This window comes from Ceratotherium simum, chromosome 13 (assembly GCF_057802395.1).
Source record: "Ceratotherium simum simum isolate JZ-2026a chromosome 13, ASM5780239v1, whole genome shotgun sequence".
NCBI classification, from domain to species: domain Eukaryota; kingdom Metazoa; phylum Chordata; class Mammalia; order Perissodactyla; family Rhinocerotidae; genus Ceratotherium; species Ceratotherium simum.
The window spans coordinates 30,182,761-30,202,790 of NC_141912.1; the positions used below are offsets into that span (position 1 = coordinate 30,182,761).

Here is a 20,030-nt window from a genome sequence, read left to right on the forward strand (position 1 = left end):
ATGCAAAGAATGCAGGCAGTGTGGTGCAGTAGAAACAGCCTGAGCTTTGAAGACAGACAGGCCTGGGCTCTACTACCCTTGAGATCAAAACCAGCTTCCATCCTGCTCTTAATCCTTAGCATCCAGCACTGTGTCCACCCCATAATGGACAAATGATAAATGTCCATTGAATTAGGGCAGTGAAAATACTCTGTATGATAGTATAATGATGGATACACGTCATTATACATTTGTCCGAACCCAGAGAATCAAGAGTGAGCCCTCATGTACACTATGGACGTTGGGTGATAATGATGTGTCAGTGTAGGTTCATAGTTGTAACTACTCTAGTGGGGGATGTTGTTAATGGCGGAGGCTATGCACGTGTGGGGGCAGGGGGCGTATGGGAAATCGCTGTACTCTCCTCTCAATTTTGTCGTGAACCTAAAACTGCTCTAAAAAAATTAAGTCTTTAAAAAAAATGTCCATTGGATGAATAAATAGCTGGATGGATGGATTCCAATTCTAACTAATCCACCTATCTGCTATGTAATTTCAAACAAGTTATTAAACCTTTATAAAGGTATTCAGCTTTAAAATGGGAATAATACTAACTACCTTGAAAAGTTATTATAAGGATGAAATAACATGCATAAGATGCTGGGTTTAAAGTAAGTTACGTTTTCTCTTTGTGAATTTCCCTGTCTCTCAACCTCATCTTTATTACTGATACTCAGATCTATAATTCCAGCTTAACAGTTCAAGTCCTGTATCTCCAACTGTCTCTGAGGCATTTGTAACTATATGATCAATGACCTTAAATTCAAAATATCTAAGACTGGGCTCTATCTTTCCTCACTCCCTAACACTCCCCCGTAAATGAGATGGAAACATTGGAATCACCTTAGACTCTTTCAAATCACTAAATCCTCTTAATTCTTTTGTTGAAATGTTTCATTAACATCATCCCTTCCTACACAAAATAATGTTAATAATAATAATAATAGCTAACATTTATATTGTCCTTACTACGTAACCAGGTACTTTTCTAAGGTACACATATCAATTTATTTAATTCTCAAATAATCCAATGAGTAGATACTATTATTATACCCATTTTAGAGACAAGAAAACTAAGGCACAGAAAAGCTTAACTTGTCTAAAGTTATACTGCTAGTGCATGGCAGAGCTGGGATTCAAACCTAGGCAGCCTGGCCTCAAAGTCCATACCCTTCCCTGCTACCCTACACTGCCTCTGTAAGTTGAAATGCCTTTCTCCAAGAGCACCTGCTCGGCAGACAGCGACGCTGACATTTTTCTGAGTAGTCCTTCAGCCTCTAAGTCTATCCAATCTTCAGTTCAAAGTAAATACTGCATCAGAAAATCACCCAAACGGGAAGGGAATCATCTGCTTTGCATGATGCCATCTCCTGCCCAAAGCCGCATGTCTCTGCTGGCTCCTGGTGACTACCACTAACGCGCTTGGCCACTGGGGGCACCAATGCCCCCCCATGACTAAAGTTACAAAAAAAATCTTTCCCCCTTGAGTCAGCAAAGATATGGTTAAAAATTTTCAAATGGAAATGTTACTAGGCAGCTTAAGGAAAACTGAACAACAACAAAAATTCCACAACCTACAGAAATTAGTGAAGTAACCAAGTGCAAATTTATGATCCTAATTTTTTAACAGCTCTATCTGGCTGTCTCTATATGTGAGAACTGATGCTCGACAGTGATCTAAAATGCGTATCCTCAGGTAGCTTTTTATTTTGTATTGTACCCAGGTCTGATGGGGCCTCTATCTCAATCAGAATTTACTCACAATCTTTTCCCCAGATATGCAATCTCCTATCTTCCCCTCTAGCCCAGAGCTATAATGTTTCTCCAAACCACTCTAACCCACTCTCCCATAACTAGCTCCTAAAGACTCTCTTTCTAAACCAGGGTTTCTCAATCTCTGTGCTACTGACACCGTGAGCAGGATAATTCTTTGTTGTGTGGGACTGTCCAGTGTATTGTAAGATGTTTAGAAGTGACCCTGGCCTACCCATTAGATACCAGAAATGACAATCAAAATTGTCCCCAGACATTGTAACCTCTGATTGAAAACCACTGTCCTCAAAATGAGGTCCATAGACCATAGCTTCAACATTCCCAGGAAACTTCTTAGAACTATAAATTTCCAGGCCCCACCCCAGACCTACTGAATCAGAACTTCCAAGGCAAGAGCCCAGAAATCTGTGTACTAACTAACCTTCCAGGTGGTTCTGAAGGAAGCTAAAGTTTGAGAACTACTAACCTAAACTTAATGCCATCCTTACAGAGTGAAGGCAACTCTGCTTCTTCTGTAAGTCTCTGTGGCTCTAGGGCCCTAGGCCCAACCCTTGTTTCTGATCCACTTCTCTTGGTCCTGTTTGAGTCTGCCATAATCTCTTCCCTAGTCAGTTTTAGAGACTGTTTCTACCTTATGGAAAATCTTGGCTTCTCTACCATGCATTTTAGGCTACCAAATGGGCCTAGTGACACCTCTTAGCCTCGAAGGCAGGCACGATCTTTCTCTAGAGACCAAGAGCCAGAAAGAGACCCTCCAACTCACCCTGCTCCAAAGCCCAGATGTCCCTCTACACCCCAAACCAAATCCTCGCTTCCTGTCAGGGGCTCCTCTAGTTCCTTGCTATGGGACAGAAGCCACAATTGGCTGGTCCTGGTCTCAGGGCATCATAAGCCTTTCTGGCTTCAGTTACCAGCTCCACTACGTCCCCAGGTTCTCAAGGACGACTCTCTTCTCAGGTGCTCTGACTTTGCAGAATTTTTCCATCATATTTTTCAACCAAGATACCTTAAATATAGAAGCCCTTAGAACATCCCAGGACAGTATCCATGACCAGAATCCATATGGCAACTGACCTTTTCATCACAATCCACTGCCAGAATAAACGTCCTGAATCTTCTTTCTCCCTTGCTCAAAAACTGCCATCAGCTAAACAGTGTTAGCCAATTAAAGTACAAACATTTAGTCAGAGTTCATGATTTTCCATGGGAGGTGATGGAGCAGAATGGTTTGAAGTTAGATTCAAGTAGGACTCAAATCCAGCTTGACCACTCAGTAGCTGCATGACCGGGGACAAGTCACTTAACCTCTCTGAGTTTCAATTTCCTGGTCCATAAAATGGAAATGATAAATCTACACCAGAGTATTGCTGTGAGGATCACTGAAATCATGTATCTAAGCTCCTGGTTTACTAAAGAAACAACTCTTATTACAACTTTTTTTTTAAATAAGATATTTGGGGGCTTTACAACTATTAACTCGCCCCTGGCATGCTCTCCCAAGCAAGTATTCCAGACCTGCAGCTACCCTGGGTGTAATAAGCAGACACATAGGTTGCCCAAGATTCTTGTAGATGCCCACTACATCTTGAAGATGTAGTGCTGACGCTCCGCTTTGGCGGCCCAGGTTCAGTTCCCAGGACCTACACCACTCGTGGCCATGCTGGGGCAGCGACCCACATACAAAATAGAGGAAGACTGGCAACAGACGTTAGCTCAGGGAAAATCTTCCTCAGCAAAAAAAAAAAGACGTAGTGCTGAGCAAGAAAGGAGCCTCTCCCCGCCACGCCCTACTCACTTGTATGCCTCACCTGCAGGGCTGCCCCAACCTTCCCAAATCAGAGAATGTGTCTTCTAGCTCCAGGTCTGTCACTAATCAGCCATCTTGGGCTAAATGATCTCAAAAGTCCCTTTTACATCTAAAATTCTAAAAGAGAATCATTAAAAAAGCATCAGGAGCCAAGCTAACCGTGTATCAATCAGGAGTGAATATTAAGCAATTCTAAAGTTCTCTGAAGTCACCAAGAAAATAAAATGCATTTCTGCCCAGGAACAGCGTTCTGGTAAAGGTGTGCTTGCGTATACAGCATCTGTATTATCATTAACACCTCTCTCATTTGCATTCTCGCCAATAGCTCCTCGTTTCCATGGCAACAGCCCTTCCACTCATCAGGGGCCTAGCGAATATACCACTTTCATTTCTTTCTCCTTCCTGCCCAAAGAAGTCACAGCAGAGGTGGAATCCACAGGAAACATGATGCAAACAAGTTCAGAGTGGGCAGAGGCCCCTTGCCCTCCTGCACCTCCAAACTCTACACTTGCTCCCCTCCCTGCAAGGCTCCCTCAGTCCCCTCCAACTGCCCGGATGCCAGCCTCTAAGTCCTCACATTCTCACCATGTTAGAAATGCTGCGGGTGTTGGCAGGGTTCAGCATAACAATCTCAGTGGTGATGTGGCCCTCCACCGCCTCGGTCATCTCGTCCACTGTGCAGTTGATGGACGGGTCATAGATCTTAAACCAATTGTCGGCATACCACCCAATGAGGAACCAGACATACTTCTTCCCGAAGAGCCGCTCCTTGTACACCTGAATGCAGAGGAGGAGGAGGGCTGGGTCTTTGTTTTGTTTTTTGTCTTATCTCACTTGACACTATTCAGTCTCTTGGGAATCAGAGGAGAGCAGGGAATTCTATAACTCTTGGGGGTAGTAGCAAAGGATCAAATACTCCTCCTTGTAAGTTCCTCCCCAGCCTCTATCTCTGAGCGACCTTTTCCAGCCACTCAGGAAAGATGGATTCGTGAGCCCCTCCGGAAACACAAAAGGATAGGAAAGTGAGATCTGAAGAAAGTGTTATGTGTGTGAGAAGCCAAGAGATGGAGTCGGAGCCAACAGACAGGGACATTGTATTAATCATCACCTCAGATCATTTGCTTTCAACTTGAGCAAAGATGCAGAGAAGAGATCCCATGAGACACCCAAGGCAAAGAGCCCACCCAGTCCCCCTCCCTCTACCGATTCCAACTCCACCTCACAGAAAACTTTCCGGGCTTCAGTCTCATAGAAAAGTCCCACGATGATTCGGGCGTCCTGGCGCTAGAGAATGGAGAGAAACAGAGCTCCTGAGGGAGGCCTGGAAACGCTGGTGGGGCTAAGCCAGCGCTTCCAAAGCTTTTGATTTCCTGTCCCTAAGTGCTTCGTGCAGGCTTCAACGGGGAGTGGATAAATGTCAACTGGAAGATGGAGCTAAACTTCCCCAGGAGATGCTACCGCCTCGCAGAATCAAAACTATGTGACGTGATAGGGGTGTTAGCAAACACTATGGTGGTAATCATATTGCAGTATAGAAATGTACCAAATCAACACATTGTACATCTTACACAATGTTAAATGTCAATTATAACTCAATACCAAAAAAAACAACTCGCCCCCGCCTGGCTCTCCTCTCCAACCCACCACTGTTCCCCGACCTGGTGCCTCTGCAGGCTGAGCCCACCACTCCAGCCCATCTCACCTTAAGGTTTTTGACAGGCACTGCTGGATCTGAGAAGAAACTCTGACGGAAAGTAATCTCGATTCCAGCCTCCTTCACTCGTTCCTCTAGGTCGTCCAGAGTCTTGGGTGGCAATGAGAAACAAATAGAAAAAACATGGGGTGCACGAGGGGGTAAAGACTGGAGATGTTACCTGGGGATTGCATACTCAGAGCAAAGGAACAGCAGTTCTGAACCTCCCTTCAACAGCTTCTGTGCCCAGGGTGGGGAGAGTTCAAAGGAAAGCATCTGGAGTCTTAGGATGTGGCTTCCAAGTGGGAAGGTGCATGGTGAGCCCCTCCTGAGGATCTGTGTCTAGGAAAGTCACTTCATTCACCCCACTCCTACCAGACAGCAAAAATGGAGGAAACGGAAACAGAGGAACCAGGAGAAGACCAGGCAGGTCTGGTACAGACAGGATGATGTCAACCTCAAGAAGCAAGTGGGCAGATAGAAAAAAGGATCAGAGAAGAATGTCGTGAATCATCAAGAGAAAGTTGGGGGAGGATTAAAGGGCCACTGAACATAAGGGCAGATAGAGGATCCAAAGAATAGAACAAAAGAGAGGAAGCAGACTGCCTTCTTCAGGTATGGAGCCCTGTATTTCCTCTCCACCTCCACAAATCTCCTCTTCCACCTCTCCTTGTTTGTCCGCGTCTCTCTCTCAGAGTCAACTACCAGACCCGTGTACATATACTTGTCTGTCTGCCTCCATCTCTTCTCTCTCTCTTTCTCTATCTCCATCTCCATCACTTTCTCTCCTTCTCTCCTTCCCTGTCTCCTCCCTCTCCGTCCCTGTGTCCATTTCAATAGCTCCATTCTCTCTGTTCTCTTCCCACCCACCACTACCTGCCTTGAGAGCCTCTGGAATCTGACACTTTCCTGGTTCCTATCCCACATTCTCTCCCTTACCTGGTCTCAACTTTGGAGTGAATCTGCTTTAACAGAACTGGGCCATTTAGGGTCTATCTGAGGAACAGAGTATTAAAGGAGGAAAAAAGTCCTAAAACCAAAAAGTTGGAGAGGATCCTGAGAACTCAACTGGTTTATTCCTCTGGCTACAGAAAGGACATGCACTTAACCCACTCAGACTGTGTTGTCTTTTGATTTTAAGAAACAAGATCTTGGGCCGGCCCTGCAGCACAGTGGTTAAGTATGCACGCTCTGCTGCTGGTGGCCTGGGTTCGGATCCCGGGCACCCACTGATGCACCACTCATCAGGCCATGCTGTGGCGACATCCCATATAAAGTGGAGGAAGATGGGCACAGATGTTTGCCCAGGGCCAGTCTTCCTCAGCAAAAAAAGAGGAGAATTGGCATGGATGTTAGCTCAGGGCTGATCTTCCTCACACACACACACAAAAAAACAAGATCTTCCCCCTAAAATGAATCCCAAGTTTGAGTTTGGGATTTGAGTGAATGCCCCCTCCACCCCATCCCTCCTCACCGAAGTGAAGACCTCAGTGGTCTGCTGGATGGTGGCGATCTTCTTCCAGCCCCACTTTTCAAAGAGTTTCACACGGGTAGGATTGTGGAGTGTGGCTGAAGGATGGGTCCGAAAGAATGTAGGAAATCGCTGCCGGTTTGACAGGGCCGGTGAGCTGGAGCCATAGGAAAGCTAAAAGGGACAGGGGTAGTGCAAAGGGTATGTTCATCCCGGATTCACTAAGAGCTGTAAGCCTTCCCCTGCCTCTGGGCTTCTCTCCACCAGTCTCTCCAAACCTCCGTACTTCTGCCCAAGGAAAGAGATTCTCAAAGGCCCACATACCCCCTCACAATCAGAACGCTCTTTCACTGATCCAAATTCCATTTCTTCAAATAGGAACAAGGTCAGCCACAGCGCTGTCAGGACACTGTTGCTAGGAGGCTGACTAGCTTGGGTCTCTGCAAAGGACTCTGAATCTTGGAAGCAGGTCCTCCGCAGTCCTCTTAAATACAAACCCTTAGTACACCCCCTCTTTAGTACAGCGCAAAGGGGAACGGCCCCCCCTTCTGACCTTCATAGCCCTGCTTACCACAATGAGGTTCCACATCCTGGCAGCCTCAGCCACAAGCGTGGAGACGGAGCTGCAGCCAGGCATGAGGATGATCTTGATGGGGTCATTGTAGAGCAGCTCATACAGGTACTTGGTGGCTTGGCCTGGGTCACACTGAATGAGGAGGACCTGATGAGGGCAGGCTCTCCCAGAGCTCCTCCCCTCCCTGCAACTCCTACTCTTTTATTTTTCATCAACAACTTAGTTACTTCCCCAACTACCCATCCCTCTGCTGAAACCCTTTTATCATTATTACCATTTTCTTCTCCTTCTTGACATCTCTCCCTGTCGAGTCTCTTGTTTTCCCTCATTTGTTAAACACCCTTCTCTGTCTTCCACCTGGTGCCTTACCCGCACCCTCTCCTGCACATCCCTCCATCACTGTTAATGCATATACTGTCCTCCCTCCTTTAAGCTCATCCTCAGACATCCCCCGCCCACCTTCTCTCTATCACCCCTGCCCCCATGTTTCTATGCTCCAAAAATCTGCAAGAAGAGCCTGCAGGAATATGAATAAACTCTCCCCAAGTCCCCAGACAGCCTCCTCAAAGCCATATTATGAAAATGTCTCCCTCACCTCTGCAAACTCCCTCTCCCCACCTTCCATTTTTCCCTCCCTCTTCTCTTTTCAGGGCTAGTGATAAACAAACAAGCGAGAAAAGGAACAAGACCACTAGGGGGTCCCAGCTCAGCAGATCCATCCCCTCCTGCTGGGCCCTGACATTTGACGGGTCCATTAGAAAAAGAGACACTCAGGGGTGGAAGCAGGGAAGAAACAAAGATGAGGAAAGAACTAGGGAAAATAAAGAGAATGGGACTCTCAAGAAACCAGATGCTTTTTGAGGTGCCTGAAAGAGAGGCATGGAGATGGGAAAAGTAAACAACGCAGAAAGCTAGAAAGGAAAGGAATGACCGGGACGACGGAGGGGGAAAAGCCAGCCACGGGTCTCCCACTGCCTGGTCCCCTCCTGCTGAAATATGACATTTCAGAAGCTGCTGGAGCCCCAAAGGAAGTGGAGAAGAAATGGAAGTCAGGGGGGAGCCAGAGCAGAGAGGACAGACAGGAGGCACAGGGGACTGGGGAGGGTGAAATGGCAGGGCAAGTAGCAAGGAAATAAAGACGGCCCCCTGGAGTCTGCTTGCTTCCCACTGAGGCCTGACATTTGGGACACCGTGGGAAGTTGGAGAAAGGGAGCCAGGGGAGGCTGGCAGAATCCAAAGGACCAACACTCACCGGGAATTCTCTGCTGCCCACCAACCCCATCCCCTGCTAAGGTCGTGCTCAATGTCCACTCAATGGCGTTTTTTGAAGGTACTTCATCCTTCTTTACCATTCTCAGGTCCCACCTTCCCGCACTCTCCCAGCATTTATTACTCCAGATCCTGGCACACCCCTGCCTCCTTCTCCCAAGGCCCCTCAGTGCCCCTCCCTTTCTTCTCTGAAGAAAAGATTGATAGGAATAATGGGGACGTATGAAAACATACAAGATACATAATACAGGGCGATGTATGCTACCTCACTGTCTCTTCTTGGGTTCCCTCTTCCTTCTCTACCTTCTCTAACATCCCTTTCCCGCTTCCACACCCTATTCATCACTGCAGATTCCCTCCACCATGTAACTCTTACCCCCTCCCCAATAGACTTCCTCTGTTCTCCTCCCTCTCCTCTGCTCTTGCAAGGATCCGGATTTGCAGGCAGGAAACGACACATTCCAGTTGATACATTCCAGTTTGTCTGCCTTTCCATCTCCCCCTTGCCACCGCTGCTATTTTCTCCTCCATCTCCTTTCTCTCAGGTTTCCCATCTGCTCTCCAACACCTCCAGGGAACCACCTGTCATGGTGGATGAGTTTAAGCTCACACACAGGGCTCTCCTAGCTCCCTGTGATCCCTTATCCTAAAGCTTGCACCCAGCTCCCCCGTCTCTCTCCCGTACTCCCATCCCCCATAGCCAACTCCCTCTCTTGCTCTCCTAAGGCTGACCCCTCCATCAGATCTGACCCTCTATTTCCCTTCCTGCTTCTCCTGCCACAATACCCAGATCTTTTCCTGTGCCCTGCTGCTCTTACCATAGGCACCCTGGGATGAGTTACATGGACATCCACCAGGGCAGGACTTCTATTGGTAAAAATGCAGATCCTTGGGACTCACCCTTGACCAAGGAGTTAGAATCTGTATTTTTAGCAAACTCCTTTGATGATTCTTATGTACACTGAAGTTTTAGAATCACTGAGAAGGTGTCAGAAGGGATCTGAAGTTCCCTCTCTAAGCTCCTAACAGTCCTGTGCTCTCTTCTCCTCCAACACCCTACCTTCAACTCCACTTCTGCCCCTTCCTCCCTCACATAACTATTTCTAGGTATAGATTTCTGTTCTGAAGAATGAATATAAAGCCTCAGTCCACCCCAAGGGTAAGATCACCAAATCCTCACCTCTGTACTCTCTTTCACTCTCCCTCAATCCCTTAAGTCTCTGAGGCCACATGTCAGAGAAGATAAATTTGAGATCCCAAATCTCCTTCCTTCCCTGTGCCACATCCTTCCCCATATTCCCAATTATTCATGTAGGGAGAGGGGTGGGAAAGGAATCTATAGGACCATCCCCTACTACCCCTAGACCCAAATTTTCTTACCTTCCCCCTCTCCCTCTTGCTCATCTCCCTAACCCTACATCCTACTTCCCTTCTCACATCTTAGAGGCCACAATGCTGTAGGGAAGATAAACTCAGGGCCAGAGTGCTACAGAATGCCCCAGGATCTCTCATGAGCCCCTCCCCTCCTCCTTGCCCCCCTCCCCCACTGCCATTCTTTCCTGTTGTCTTTCTCCTTTCTATATCCTGATTTCTCTCCAGCCCCATGCTATTGTGGGGACTCTTTTGTGGACCCTTAATGCAATTCATTTTCCCAGTGCCTCTGCCCATCTCCTGACCATTAGCCTTCACCAACCACAATATGCCATATATTCCCACAGTCCAGGAACCCTCCACAGAGATGGGATGGAGGGATGAAAAGGAGTCAGGTAGAGCTCACAGCTACCTTGCTGTTTGTTGTGATAAATAAACTAGAGCGCTCAAGTCCCTCAAAATGTTTCTCATTCTGTCCCTATTCCTTCCAGCTCCAATCTGCTGCCAAGATTTACCTTGTTACTATGGTGAATATAAAGCTCTGATCCAGCTCCCCACTTCTGACCTTCCCTCCATCCCCCAACCCATCCAGGGGTAGTTTACTCCTCGGAGGATCAAGATCAGCTCAGCGCTTGCTATAAGTCCCTCCCCAGTTTCCCCAAACCCCGGGCACCTCCATGGGTCACCGGGCACCTCCATGGGTCTCAGGAGCAGAAAGGTCTGCCTTGTAGCATGATTAACCATCTTGAACCTCAGACCCTCATCTTGAACCTCCAGCCCCCGCGACTCCCCCCAAGCTCCCGCGACTCCCCCCAAGCTCCCGCACCCCCAACCCATCTCCTGCTAGTCACACATGCGAGGGATCTGCCTCATAATTCCAGAAGCGACTCAGACAGGCGCGTGCAGCTGTCCCCCTGCCCCCCAAGCCCCCACCTCCCACCCACTCCCATGTCCCGGGCTACCTTGCTGTCGTGGTGGATGAGCTTGAGTTCATAGTCCGGCAGGATGTCCCTGCGGCTATTCACGTCCTCCAGCGCCATCTCCACCGCGGGCTGGCAGGCCTGGCCCCCTGGCCAGCCCCCGCTCATGGGAAACAGCGCCCCGATGTACACTGCGCGCCGTTCTGAGGAGGGGTGCGGGGGGACCCGCGGGTGAGGCCGCGGGAGATGAGGGGAGTGGGAGGCCCACATCGGAGCCACCCCCGCCGCCATCACCACTAGGAGCGGCAGTGGCCATCCCACCTGGGGAGAGGGGGCCCCCGGACCCATGGCGGGGGGCGGGGGTAGCTGCTTGGGGATGGGGAGGAGCTCAGGGGGGACACTTTTCCTGGGGAGTGCTGCTGAGGGGGTGTCGAGGAGGTGCCTCCATCCCTGTGGGGATGAGGGGGCTAGGGCCTCAAGGAAGCACGGAAGGTTGGCTTCCTACGGCCCCCACAGCTCTAGCTCGCGCCACCGCCACCGCCACCGCGGACTCTCCTCGCGGACTGACTGACCCGACCGAGGGGAGGAGGAGGAGGAGGAGGGAGATGTAGGGCTGGGAGGGGGCTCTGACGTCACGGGCGGCGCGCGGCAGCGGTGGGGGGGCGGGCAGGAGTTGGGGAGGGAGGAAGGGGGCGGGGATGGAGGAGGCGAGCGCGCTGTGGGAACAACAGTCAGCGGGGAGGGGTGGGGAAGCCAGGGGGGACGCGACCCCCAGGGGTAAAGGAACGGACAAGGAAGGGAAGGGTCCCACCTAAGCGGACACCAGGGGAGGAGAAAAGAGGGGAAGGGGCGTGCCGGGAGGACGGGGTGGGCGGAGGGAGCCGCTGGAGGCTGAAGCACTGAGGGGCGAGGGGCGAGAAGGGAAGAACGAGAATGGGACGCGAGAGAAAAGGGGCTGGCGCCTGAGCGTCTTAATGGGGGTGTGAATAGATGGGGTGAAGGCCTGAGGGTTGTGAGGGAGAGGGCGATGGCAAAGGCTTTGGAGAGAGATGTTGGGTGGGGAAGAGGGGGCTTGTTGTAAAGGGGAGTGACGGGGATCGAGGAAAGGAACTTGGGGCTGGGTAGGCAGAAGGCTGAGAAAGGGTGATGGGAAAAGGAGCTGAGATAAAAGAGAAGGGAAAGGATACGGGGAGGGAAAGGATATGGGGAGGAGCTGAAGGAGGGAGATGATCCAGGCGGGGGTGAGATAAGAGGGCTGGGCTGATGCAGGCGTCAGGCGAAATCCTAGGAAGGGGGCAGGCAGGAAAAGGTTCCAGAGAAGGTCGGAAGGAACCCCACAGGGGAAGGCAAGGTGGTAGCTCAGGGTCTCCCAGCACCCTGCCGCCCCCTGCTGGGGCTCTGCCATTTGGCAGAAGCAGAGCCTGGGAGGAGGCGGAGCCCAGGGAGCGCAGCCAAGCAGGGAGATGGGAGGGACCGCAGCCTCGCAGAAAACCGGGACTGGAGGCAGGAAACAGGTAGGGAAAGAAGGGGCCGGCCGCAAACTGGGGTGGGTGGAGGGAGGTGGGAGAAGGACGAGACCCCATAGCCTAGGGTAGAATCCCTGGGAGTGGAGGGTGAAGAGTGAGGGGTAATGGGATTGCAGTGCACGCGATAAGGGTTTCTGATCTCACCTGAGTGTGGCGTTCGATTCACTGGCAGCAGGAAAGACGGGGATCAGAGAAGAGTTACCACTGGCGCCCAGCTTCCCTGGCCTTCCCCAGCCCCCTCCCACACCTGTCCATGCCGAAGACCGGGGAGAGCAGAAGCCTGCGTTTCTCAGGGGAGGGTGCCTGGGGATAAGAGCAAGGTGGGGCTCTGGGTCAGGACTTGTTGGTTTTCTTCTTTCATTTTTCATAGGACAACAGAATTTGAGACAGGAGTGCCAACAGCTAAGACATGGGCAGATCCTGGCTTTGTGAAGCCTAAATATTATAAAATTTGGGGGTCTCTCTTTAAGAGAAAGAAAATGACAAATTACAAATACAATTAGTTTTAAGCTATTGCTGTTAAAATATCTTACTTTTGCAATTTTTACAAAAACCTATGATCACGTGAACACATTATTAGAGCCCTCTACATTACAAGAAGAGGCCTGTGTAAGTGAATTTAGCTTCTTAGTAAATCCACCCCCGGATGGGGCTCTCAATTTCCAGAATGGAATGGTAAACTACAAGCGGAATAATTAAGTTAAGTGAGGAAAGCCAGGTCCGAGCATCTTGAAAGAGTCTACAAGGGTAGAGGAAGCATGAGATATGCCTGCATCCCAGGAGAGATGACTGTAGAGGGAGAATCTGGGTGCCCAGCAAAGGGAGAAGTTTGCAGAACTAGATGGCAAAAAAGGGAGTGGGCACAAGACCAATTCCCTTGGGGAATGATGATTGTCTGGAAGGTATAGAAAAGGACAATCCTCTTCCCACCCCCCTCCCTGGGTTGTCCTTATTGCGTTGACAGTTCTGCCCCCAATTTTAAGTCTTTTTAATTTTTACCCTGATAATTTTCCACCCCAGATATTCTTTCCAATCTTATCAATTTTTCTAAATATGACACATGATTTATTTCTGAGTCTTTACAGTAATTCAATCAAAAATGAATGGAGAGGATCAATTCTAGAAGAGGGTTATACATAGAAAGTTCTAAGTTTAGAGAAAGGGACTGAGAGAAGGGGAAATTGGAGTATTTTAACCTTAAGAAGGATGATGGAGGGTGAGATTCATAAAGGAAAAGAGAAAATGTGAGACCCAAGAATTGGGAGCGAGGAGAAGATATAAAAAGGGAAAAGTAAAGGAAGGAAGCCCCCAACGTAGGTAAAGTGGAAACTGGGGAATGCAGGAGGAAGTTTGAGGCAGGTGGATGGAGGAAAGAGTTGGGCTTTCACCTCTGCCTCCCCAAAGTCCCCCATTTTGTATAGCACCCCGTCCTTTCCCACCATCCATTCCCACCCCACTCCCATCTTCTCACAAGCGTCCTTATCAGCTGCATGCAGGCAGCTGTTCCCCTCACCCTGGCAGTGGGGCTTGGGGGTGCTCCACTGGCCCTGACTACAGATGCTCCGGGAGCTGCCCACCAGATGGAAGTCGGGGTCACACCGGAAATCCACCCGGGCTCCGTCCAGAGCTGGGAGGTCCCCACCCGTCAGGAAAACCTTCCCATTTTCCAGGGTCAAATAAGACTTGGAGCAGATTCGGACTGTGGAGAGATAGGAAAATAGAGAGAGGCGAGCTGGAGAAGGCTCTTTCCCCTTAGAGAGCAGAGGGCTCAGATTTGGGTTTGAGTCCACAAGCATCCTACTCTGCAGGAAATCAGGTGTAAAAGGGATTCCTCTCTAGCGTCCACTCCTCCCTTAACCCTGTAAGCATCCACGCACTCCCAAAAGAAAAAAGAAAAAAGCATTTCCATTGTTGGAACCCAAGATGGAGCTATAAACACATAAAATCGTATCTCTTGAAAGTCAGCTACAGTGGGCGGTTCTCTGGCTTTAAGATGTGTGGATGTATGTAACTTTAGATGCACAATCAGATTTGCCTTACTTATTATAGTTGGCTTATATTAATGTTAAACTGGGTTTTGTTTCTTGGGTATATGGTCTCTATGTTGGAGACAGAAGTATTTGAAAATGTGATGAAACCATCTTAAAAGGTTTTTGCATAATCTGCCACTCATAATCCTCAAAGAGAGTAACTCACAAGATGAATAATCAAGTTACTTTATCAAATGGTCAGTGGCCTAATGAAGGGAGGATGAAATGAAACGTGCAGGTTGTTAACTTTACTGCCTCCAACTGCACACAGCAAAGTCTCTCTTACATAGTAGTCGTTCAATAAATGTATTTGTGAATTTAGTTACACTGGATTTAAAGTGCTGACTTGCAAGTAATAATGCTAAGTTTGAGTGAGGAAGAGCAATGGTCTTGAAGAGGGGAGGGGCTTTGCCGGCTACTCACCACAGCGGCTGGGTGTGTCCATATCTGTCCAGGAGCCATTAGCGAGGCACTTTCGGACCTTGGGCCCCACCACTTCGCGCTCACCCCGGCACACATACTCAATCTCATAGTCCACTGGCAGGAAGTTGATAGCCTTCACCTGGTCTCGAGTCAGGCCCCTGTACCTGATGCCCCCTTCCCAGGGCGGGTGTATGATCTGGCAACCTGAGGGGTGAGTCCCAGGAGGCGCAAAGAGAGGAATGGTGGGAAAAAAGGAAAAGGCAGAGTCAGCGGCGGGAGACAGGGGAGCGTAGGGCGTGGTCAATGGGCAGGTGGAGGACAGAGGGGTTGGGATGGGATGCTAGAGGTTGGGAGTGGGGATGAAGACAGAATCCTGGGCTAAAAGACGGAGAGAAATGAGCCAGGGTTAAGGCTAATGACAGAGCCCACAAGTCGGAGAGAGGGTGATGGTTGGAGGTAATGGAGAAAAGTAATTAAGAAATCGGTGAAGGGGGTATAGTATGCAAGTGAGCTTGGTAAGAAAGGCTAAAGGAGGATATTTGAGTTGAATTAGGATGAGAGGAGAGGGGGTTCTTATAAGGCCACCTGGGTAGCAACGTGAGACCAAGGAAAGGGCAGAACTGAGGTAGTAATGTGGGGCCAGGAAAGAGTGGTGGGGTGGAGGAAACAATGCGGGGTCACAGGAAGGTGGCCTAGTGTAGTAATGTGGGGCAGGGGAAAAGGGGTGCTGGGTAATAACGCGGGGTGATGGAAAGGGGGTCAGGAGTAGTAAAGTGGGGCCAAGCAGACGGGGTTGCCAGGCCGGGATGCTATGTAGGGCTGAAGGGACAGTAATGAGGACCAGAAAAGAGGAGGTGCAAGGAAAGGGGGAGTGGGGTGGAGGGGTGCCCGAGGTCGCCGGAGAAGGGTGCACCTTCTGAGGTGGCGTTGGGGGTCTGCGCCCCGCCCGCGCCCGGGGGGCGGAGGAAGAGCGGCGCCAGCAGCAGCAGCAGCAGCAACAGCAGCATCTGAGTGAGAGGCGGCCGTGAGGACCGGACCGAGCCCCGCCGGCGCGGCCCGGACCCGGGAGGCGGCCCGGCCTCCCTGCGGTTGCCTCCCGGGCTCCGACCCGGCTCAGCCTGGGGACTAGGAGTGCGCCCCGCGGAGGAGGCGGGGGCGGAGCCCGGCGCGGGGTGGGGGGAGAGGAGGAGAGAAAGCCTGTCCCCACCCTCCTCCTGCCTCCCTCGGCCCCCCACCCTCCCGGGACTCCACCTCTCACCACCTCCTCTCCCCCGGCCCCCGCGGCTCGCCGGAGCCCGGCTTACCCACGCTCTCCGGCTTGGCCGCCTCATCGCTCCCGGATTCCTTCCCCGCGGTTCCCGGTCTCCCCCAACACCCTGTCCCCCCGGATCGGCCCTCCCCCAGCGCGCCCCTCTCCAAACCCCGTTCCCCCGGGCCCTGGCTCTTACCTCGGCGCGCCGGCCCAGCTCCCCGGCTCTCCCGGGCCTCAAGGCCCCAGGCCCGGCCGCTCCTCCCCGCTCCCCCTTCCTTTCTCCTCCACCTTTCCCCTCCTCCCGTTCCTCCTCCCCTCGAATCCGGGCTCCAGCCCAGCCAGGGTCTCTCCCTCCTCTCTCGCTTCCCCCAAACCCCACCCCCGTCTCTCCTTCCCTGGGGCGGCGGCGGCCGCGGGAGCGGGGAGCCGGGAGGGAAGGAGGCGGCGCCGGGGACCGGGGAAAGCTCCCGGGCGGAGGGAAGAAGGAGGGTGCAGAAGACTGGGGCGGGGGAGAGAGGGGGAGACCGGGGAGCGGGCACCTCCCACAACCCGAGCCCCGGGAGCCGCCCCGGATCCCGGCCCCGCCCTGGACCGCCCACAGCGCCGGGGGGGCGGGCGGCGGAGGGGAGCGGGGCTGAGAGGTAGGAGCGAGGGAGACTGTGCACACGCACACACGGGTGGGGGCCCGCGGGCAAGACGACTGGAAGTGGGGTAGGGGCGAGGGAGCCCGAGCCAAAGGCAGAGGAGCTGGCGCTGAGACAGGGAATCTGGGATGCAGGTGAAGAAAGACGGTTGCACAAAGAGAAGGCAGCCCTGAATCGGGGGTAGAGGAGAGAGGCCGAGGGCCAGGAGGAGAACGAGACGGGTGGGGGAGAAAGGAGAAGCCAGGGTCAGACAGTGGAGGGGCGGGAGGAGAGGGGGTGAAGGCCAGGAGCCACCTAAGGGCCACAAGAGTTGGGCGGGGAAGAGAGCTGGGAGACCAGAGCGGCTCCATGGGTCCAGCAGCACTGCTACTCGCCTGCACCTGCACCGGGAGGGGAGCGCGGAGAGAGGACTGGAAGTAAAGGCCGGGAGGGGAGCATCAAGGAGAGAAACTGAAGTAGTAGGAGAAAAAGAAAAAAGGCAAGAGAAAGAAAGAGGCTCCAAGCGGGCAGGAGCCAGCGTTTTCTTCTACACTCCAACAGGGCCTAGCAATCAATATTTCTCCACTAAGGGAGAACTGGAAACTCTAGAGACAGAGTGGGGAAATACAGGCCTTTTGACAGTTCCAGAGGCTTCTGGCTATTGTCTGGTGGTGGAAGGTGTGTGCATGTGTCTGTGTGTGTGTTGTTCATAGGAGTGAGTGTGGGCTGCTAGAGGATACAGGGGTTCCTTCTGGGGGGAAAAAAAATCCTTTCTGGCTGGTCCTGGGAAAGAGATGGGAAAAAGCCAAATACTGTGAGACTGATTAGAACTGAAGTTCTCAACCTTCAACCATTTTTATAACAAATATTTTGTAGTGACTCCTGTACTATGCTGAATTAAAATTCATAGATGATATAACCTACCTACACACATAACTTTTAAGAAACTAACATGCTTCCCTGTCTGTAACATAAAGGGGAAATGAAAAAAAGTAATTTGTAGTAAAAGAACATGAACAATATTTTAAGGTGTGAGTGTTGAGGCCTGACTACTAGAAGTCATAATGAAGTAGGCAGATGCTTGCACTTATCCATAGCATCACGATGATAGAACTGCTACAAACGCAGGCTGATACAGGTGCCGAGTTGGTGACTCAACTACCTCCAGCATGTTGCCATCAATGAAGTGATTTAATGAAATGTTGAACAACTCGCGGTAGCAAAGTCAATCTTCCCTAAATTTACACAGAACTGTAATTGCATTCCTAGAAAGTTCATTGTATATTAAAACCGTTTTTTTAAAAAAGAAAAAAACTGTATTAAATTGTAGGCTCAGATAATTAAACACAGGTTTTCACCTACATGAATGTCCTAGGGGACATTTGAGAATCTGGGACAATTCTTCACTGTGTAGGCTATTCTTTGAAGAATATCTTATACCCCTGCCCTACCCATGAAAGTCAATAGTGCCCCCCTCCATCATTATAATTACCAAAAGAAAGCCCACAAATTTTCAAAATGTTCTCTAGGGACTGGTTGAGAACCATTGAGCTAGAAAATAGAAGAGAAGGAGAAGAGAGTGAGGCAGGACTTCTAGCCACTGAGAATGACAGCCACCCCTCCTATGAGTGGCCTGTCCTCTCAGCATAGCAGAACCAAAAAATGAAGATGTCGCCTAATATAAATTTATTGACACCACGAAAAACATCATATGGATGAGAAGTTTCCCAGACTGCTTTAGAAAGAATTTCCTGACTATGTGCCCAGTCTACACGCTAGTTCAGCTATCCCACCAGCAGGACACCCTCCCTCTGTGCTCCTATGTGGTCCTGACATGGCTAAGCATCCAGGGGACACCCTTTCCGGACCTAGCAGGGCCCTTCTGTAGGGGAGGATCTGAGTAGGCACTCTATGGGGAGCCTACAAACAAGCTCTCAAGGTCCTCGTCTAGTCTTTCATTCTGGCAACTTGTCATTCTCTTTACTGGAGTCCTGCCTGAAATGAGGGGGTTGGAAGAATGGAATCTCCCCTGGAAAAGAGGAGTCTATGATTCCATGAAAATGAAAGTTATCTTGGTGATATTCATTGCCACACTGCTGATGCTAAATCAGAAAAGGAAACAACCATAGTGTCCAAATCACAAAGTATTGATTCAGTAAGTTGGAATGTATACATTCAAAGAAATCGTTACAGAAACATGTTTAAAAGAGTACCTAATGACACTGACATGGGAAAATATGAAAGTTTGAGGAAAAAAAACAGGATACAAAATTTGCACAACTGTGGTATATATCTCTTAAAAAGCTAGAGGAAAATATATCAAAATGTTAGCAGTGAATGCCTCTGGAGCCGTGAATTTTTAGATAACTTTGTTTTTGTCTTATTTGTTCAGTTTTCGTTCAAATGTTTTACAAGTGTTACCTTCATAATCATTTTTTTAAGATTTGTTTTTTAACCTTCCTAAGCAAGTTGCAACAGTATAGCCAAAATCTGTTATTCATTTGGGCAGAGGCATTTGAGGGTGTGGACAGAAGCTCCAATTATATTCACTATACAAACTGCTCACCTTTTTCCACTAGTGGCTGCAACTTTCTTCTTTCACACCTTTTGACCTTGCAATGTCACTGCCCAGATTCCTGGCCCATATTCCTCAGGACATTTATTGAGGTCTTTCAATAGACCACCCACTGCTTGAGTATCCTAACCCCACCCTCCCCACAGCTGATCCACTTCCTTCTTTGCCGTCCACACCAAGTACAAAACTCCTCTCCTCTGGAAAGGTCCCTGGACTTGATCCCATCCTTCTTCCCTCATTCCTGTGTTCTTTGTGCCTTTGGCAACACCACCTCCTTTTACAGTTTTTGACTGTTTTTCTTAGAGATGGTGTTCCTACTCAGATTACCTGAGAATGACCAATCTTCTTGTTCATTTTGTTTTCCATACTTCCACTTCCTTTCCTCTCCTCTGCATCTACTGCCCAACCCTGAGAACATATAGCCCAGAACTTAGCACCCCACAAGCCCTGAAAACATATTAAGCAAAGTAGCTCAATCAATTGATGATCTGCTAGATACTAGGTGCTTCCAAGGGGTGTCTAATTTAATTCTCTCACAACCATGCCAAATAGATATGAATTTCCCTATTTTGGAGCTGAGTAAACTGTGATGTAGAGAAGTAAGAAGCAGATCAAAGGTCACCCAGCTATAAAATTGACAGAGCCAATATTCAAACTTAGGTCTGTTACTCTGTTTCCGGATTC

General features: G+C 50.0%; 1 protein-coding gene and 1 pseudogene across 2 annotated transcripts in view; both read right to left on the reverse strand.

Moving 5' to 3' along the window:
- GABBR1 (gamma-aminobutyric acid type B receptor subunit 1) overlaps positions 1–16,278 on the reverse strand; it is a 28,330-nt gene extending 12,052 nt beyond the window's left edge. The window contains exons 1-11 of one of the 2 annotated variants that reach the window (XM_087438215.1): positions 16,201–16,278; positions 15,810–15,903; positions 14,897–15,100; positions 13,957–14,142; positions 12,588–12,608; positions 10,960–11,120; positions 7,355–7,489; positions 6,787–6,957; positions 5,322–5,423; positions 4,838–4,903; positions 4,205–4,396 (exon numbers count right to left, since the gene is read on the reverse strand). In XM_087438215.1, coding sequence (XP_087294341.1) covers positions 4,205–4,396; positions 4,838–4,903; positions 5,322–5,423; positions 6,787–6,957; positions 7,355–7,489; positions 10,960–11,120; positions 12,588–12,608; positions 13,957–14,142; positions 14,897–15,100; positions 15,810–15,903; positions 16,201–16,227 — 1,359 coding nt within the window. In that variant the 5' untranslated portion in view covers positions 16,228–16,278. Of the gene's footprint in view, positions 1–4,204; positions 4,397–4,837; positions 4,904–5,321; positions 5,424–6,786; positions 6,958–7,354; positions 7,490–10,959; positions 11,121–12,587; positions 12,747–13,956; positions 14,143–14,896; positions 15,101–15,809; positions 15,904–16,200 lie in introns of those variants that run through there. The other variant, XM_087438214.1, reaches the window with a different exon arrangement.
- Position 16,279: 1 nt separating this feature from the next.
- Positions 16,280–17,482, reverse strand: LOC147915633 (uncharacterized; annotated as a pseudogene).
- Between the last annotated feature and the right edge of the window lie 2,548 nt (positions 17,483–20,030).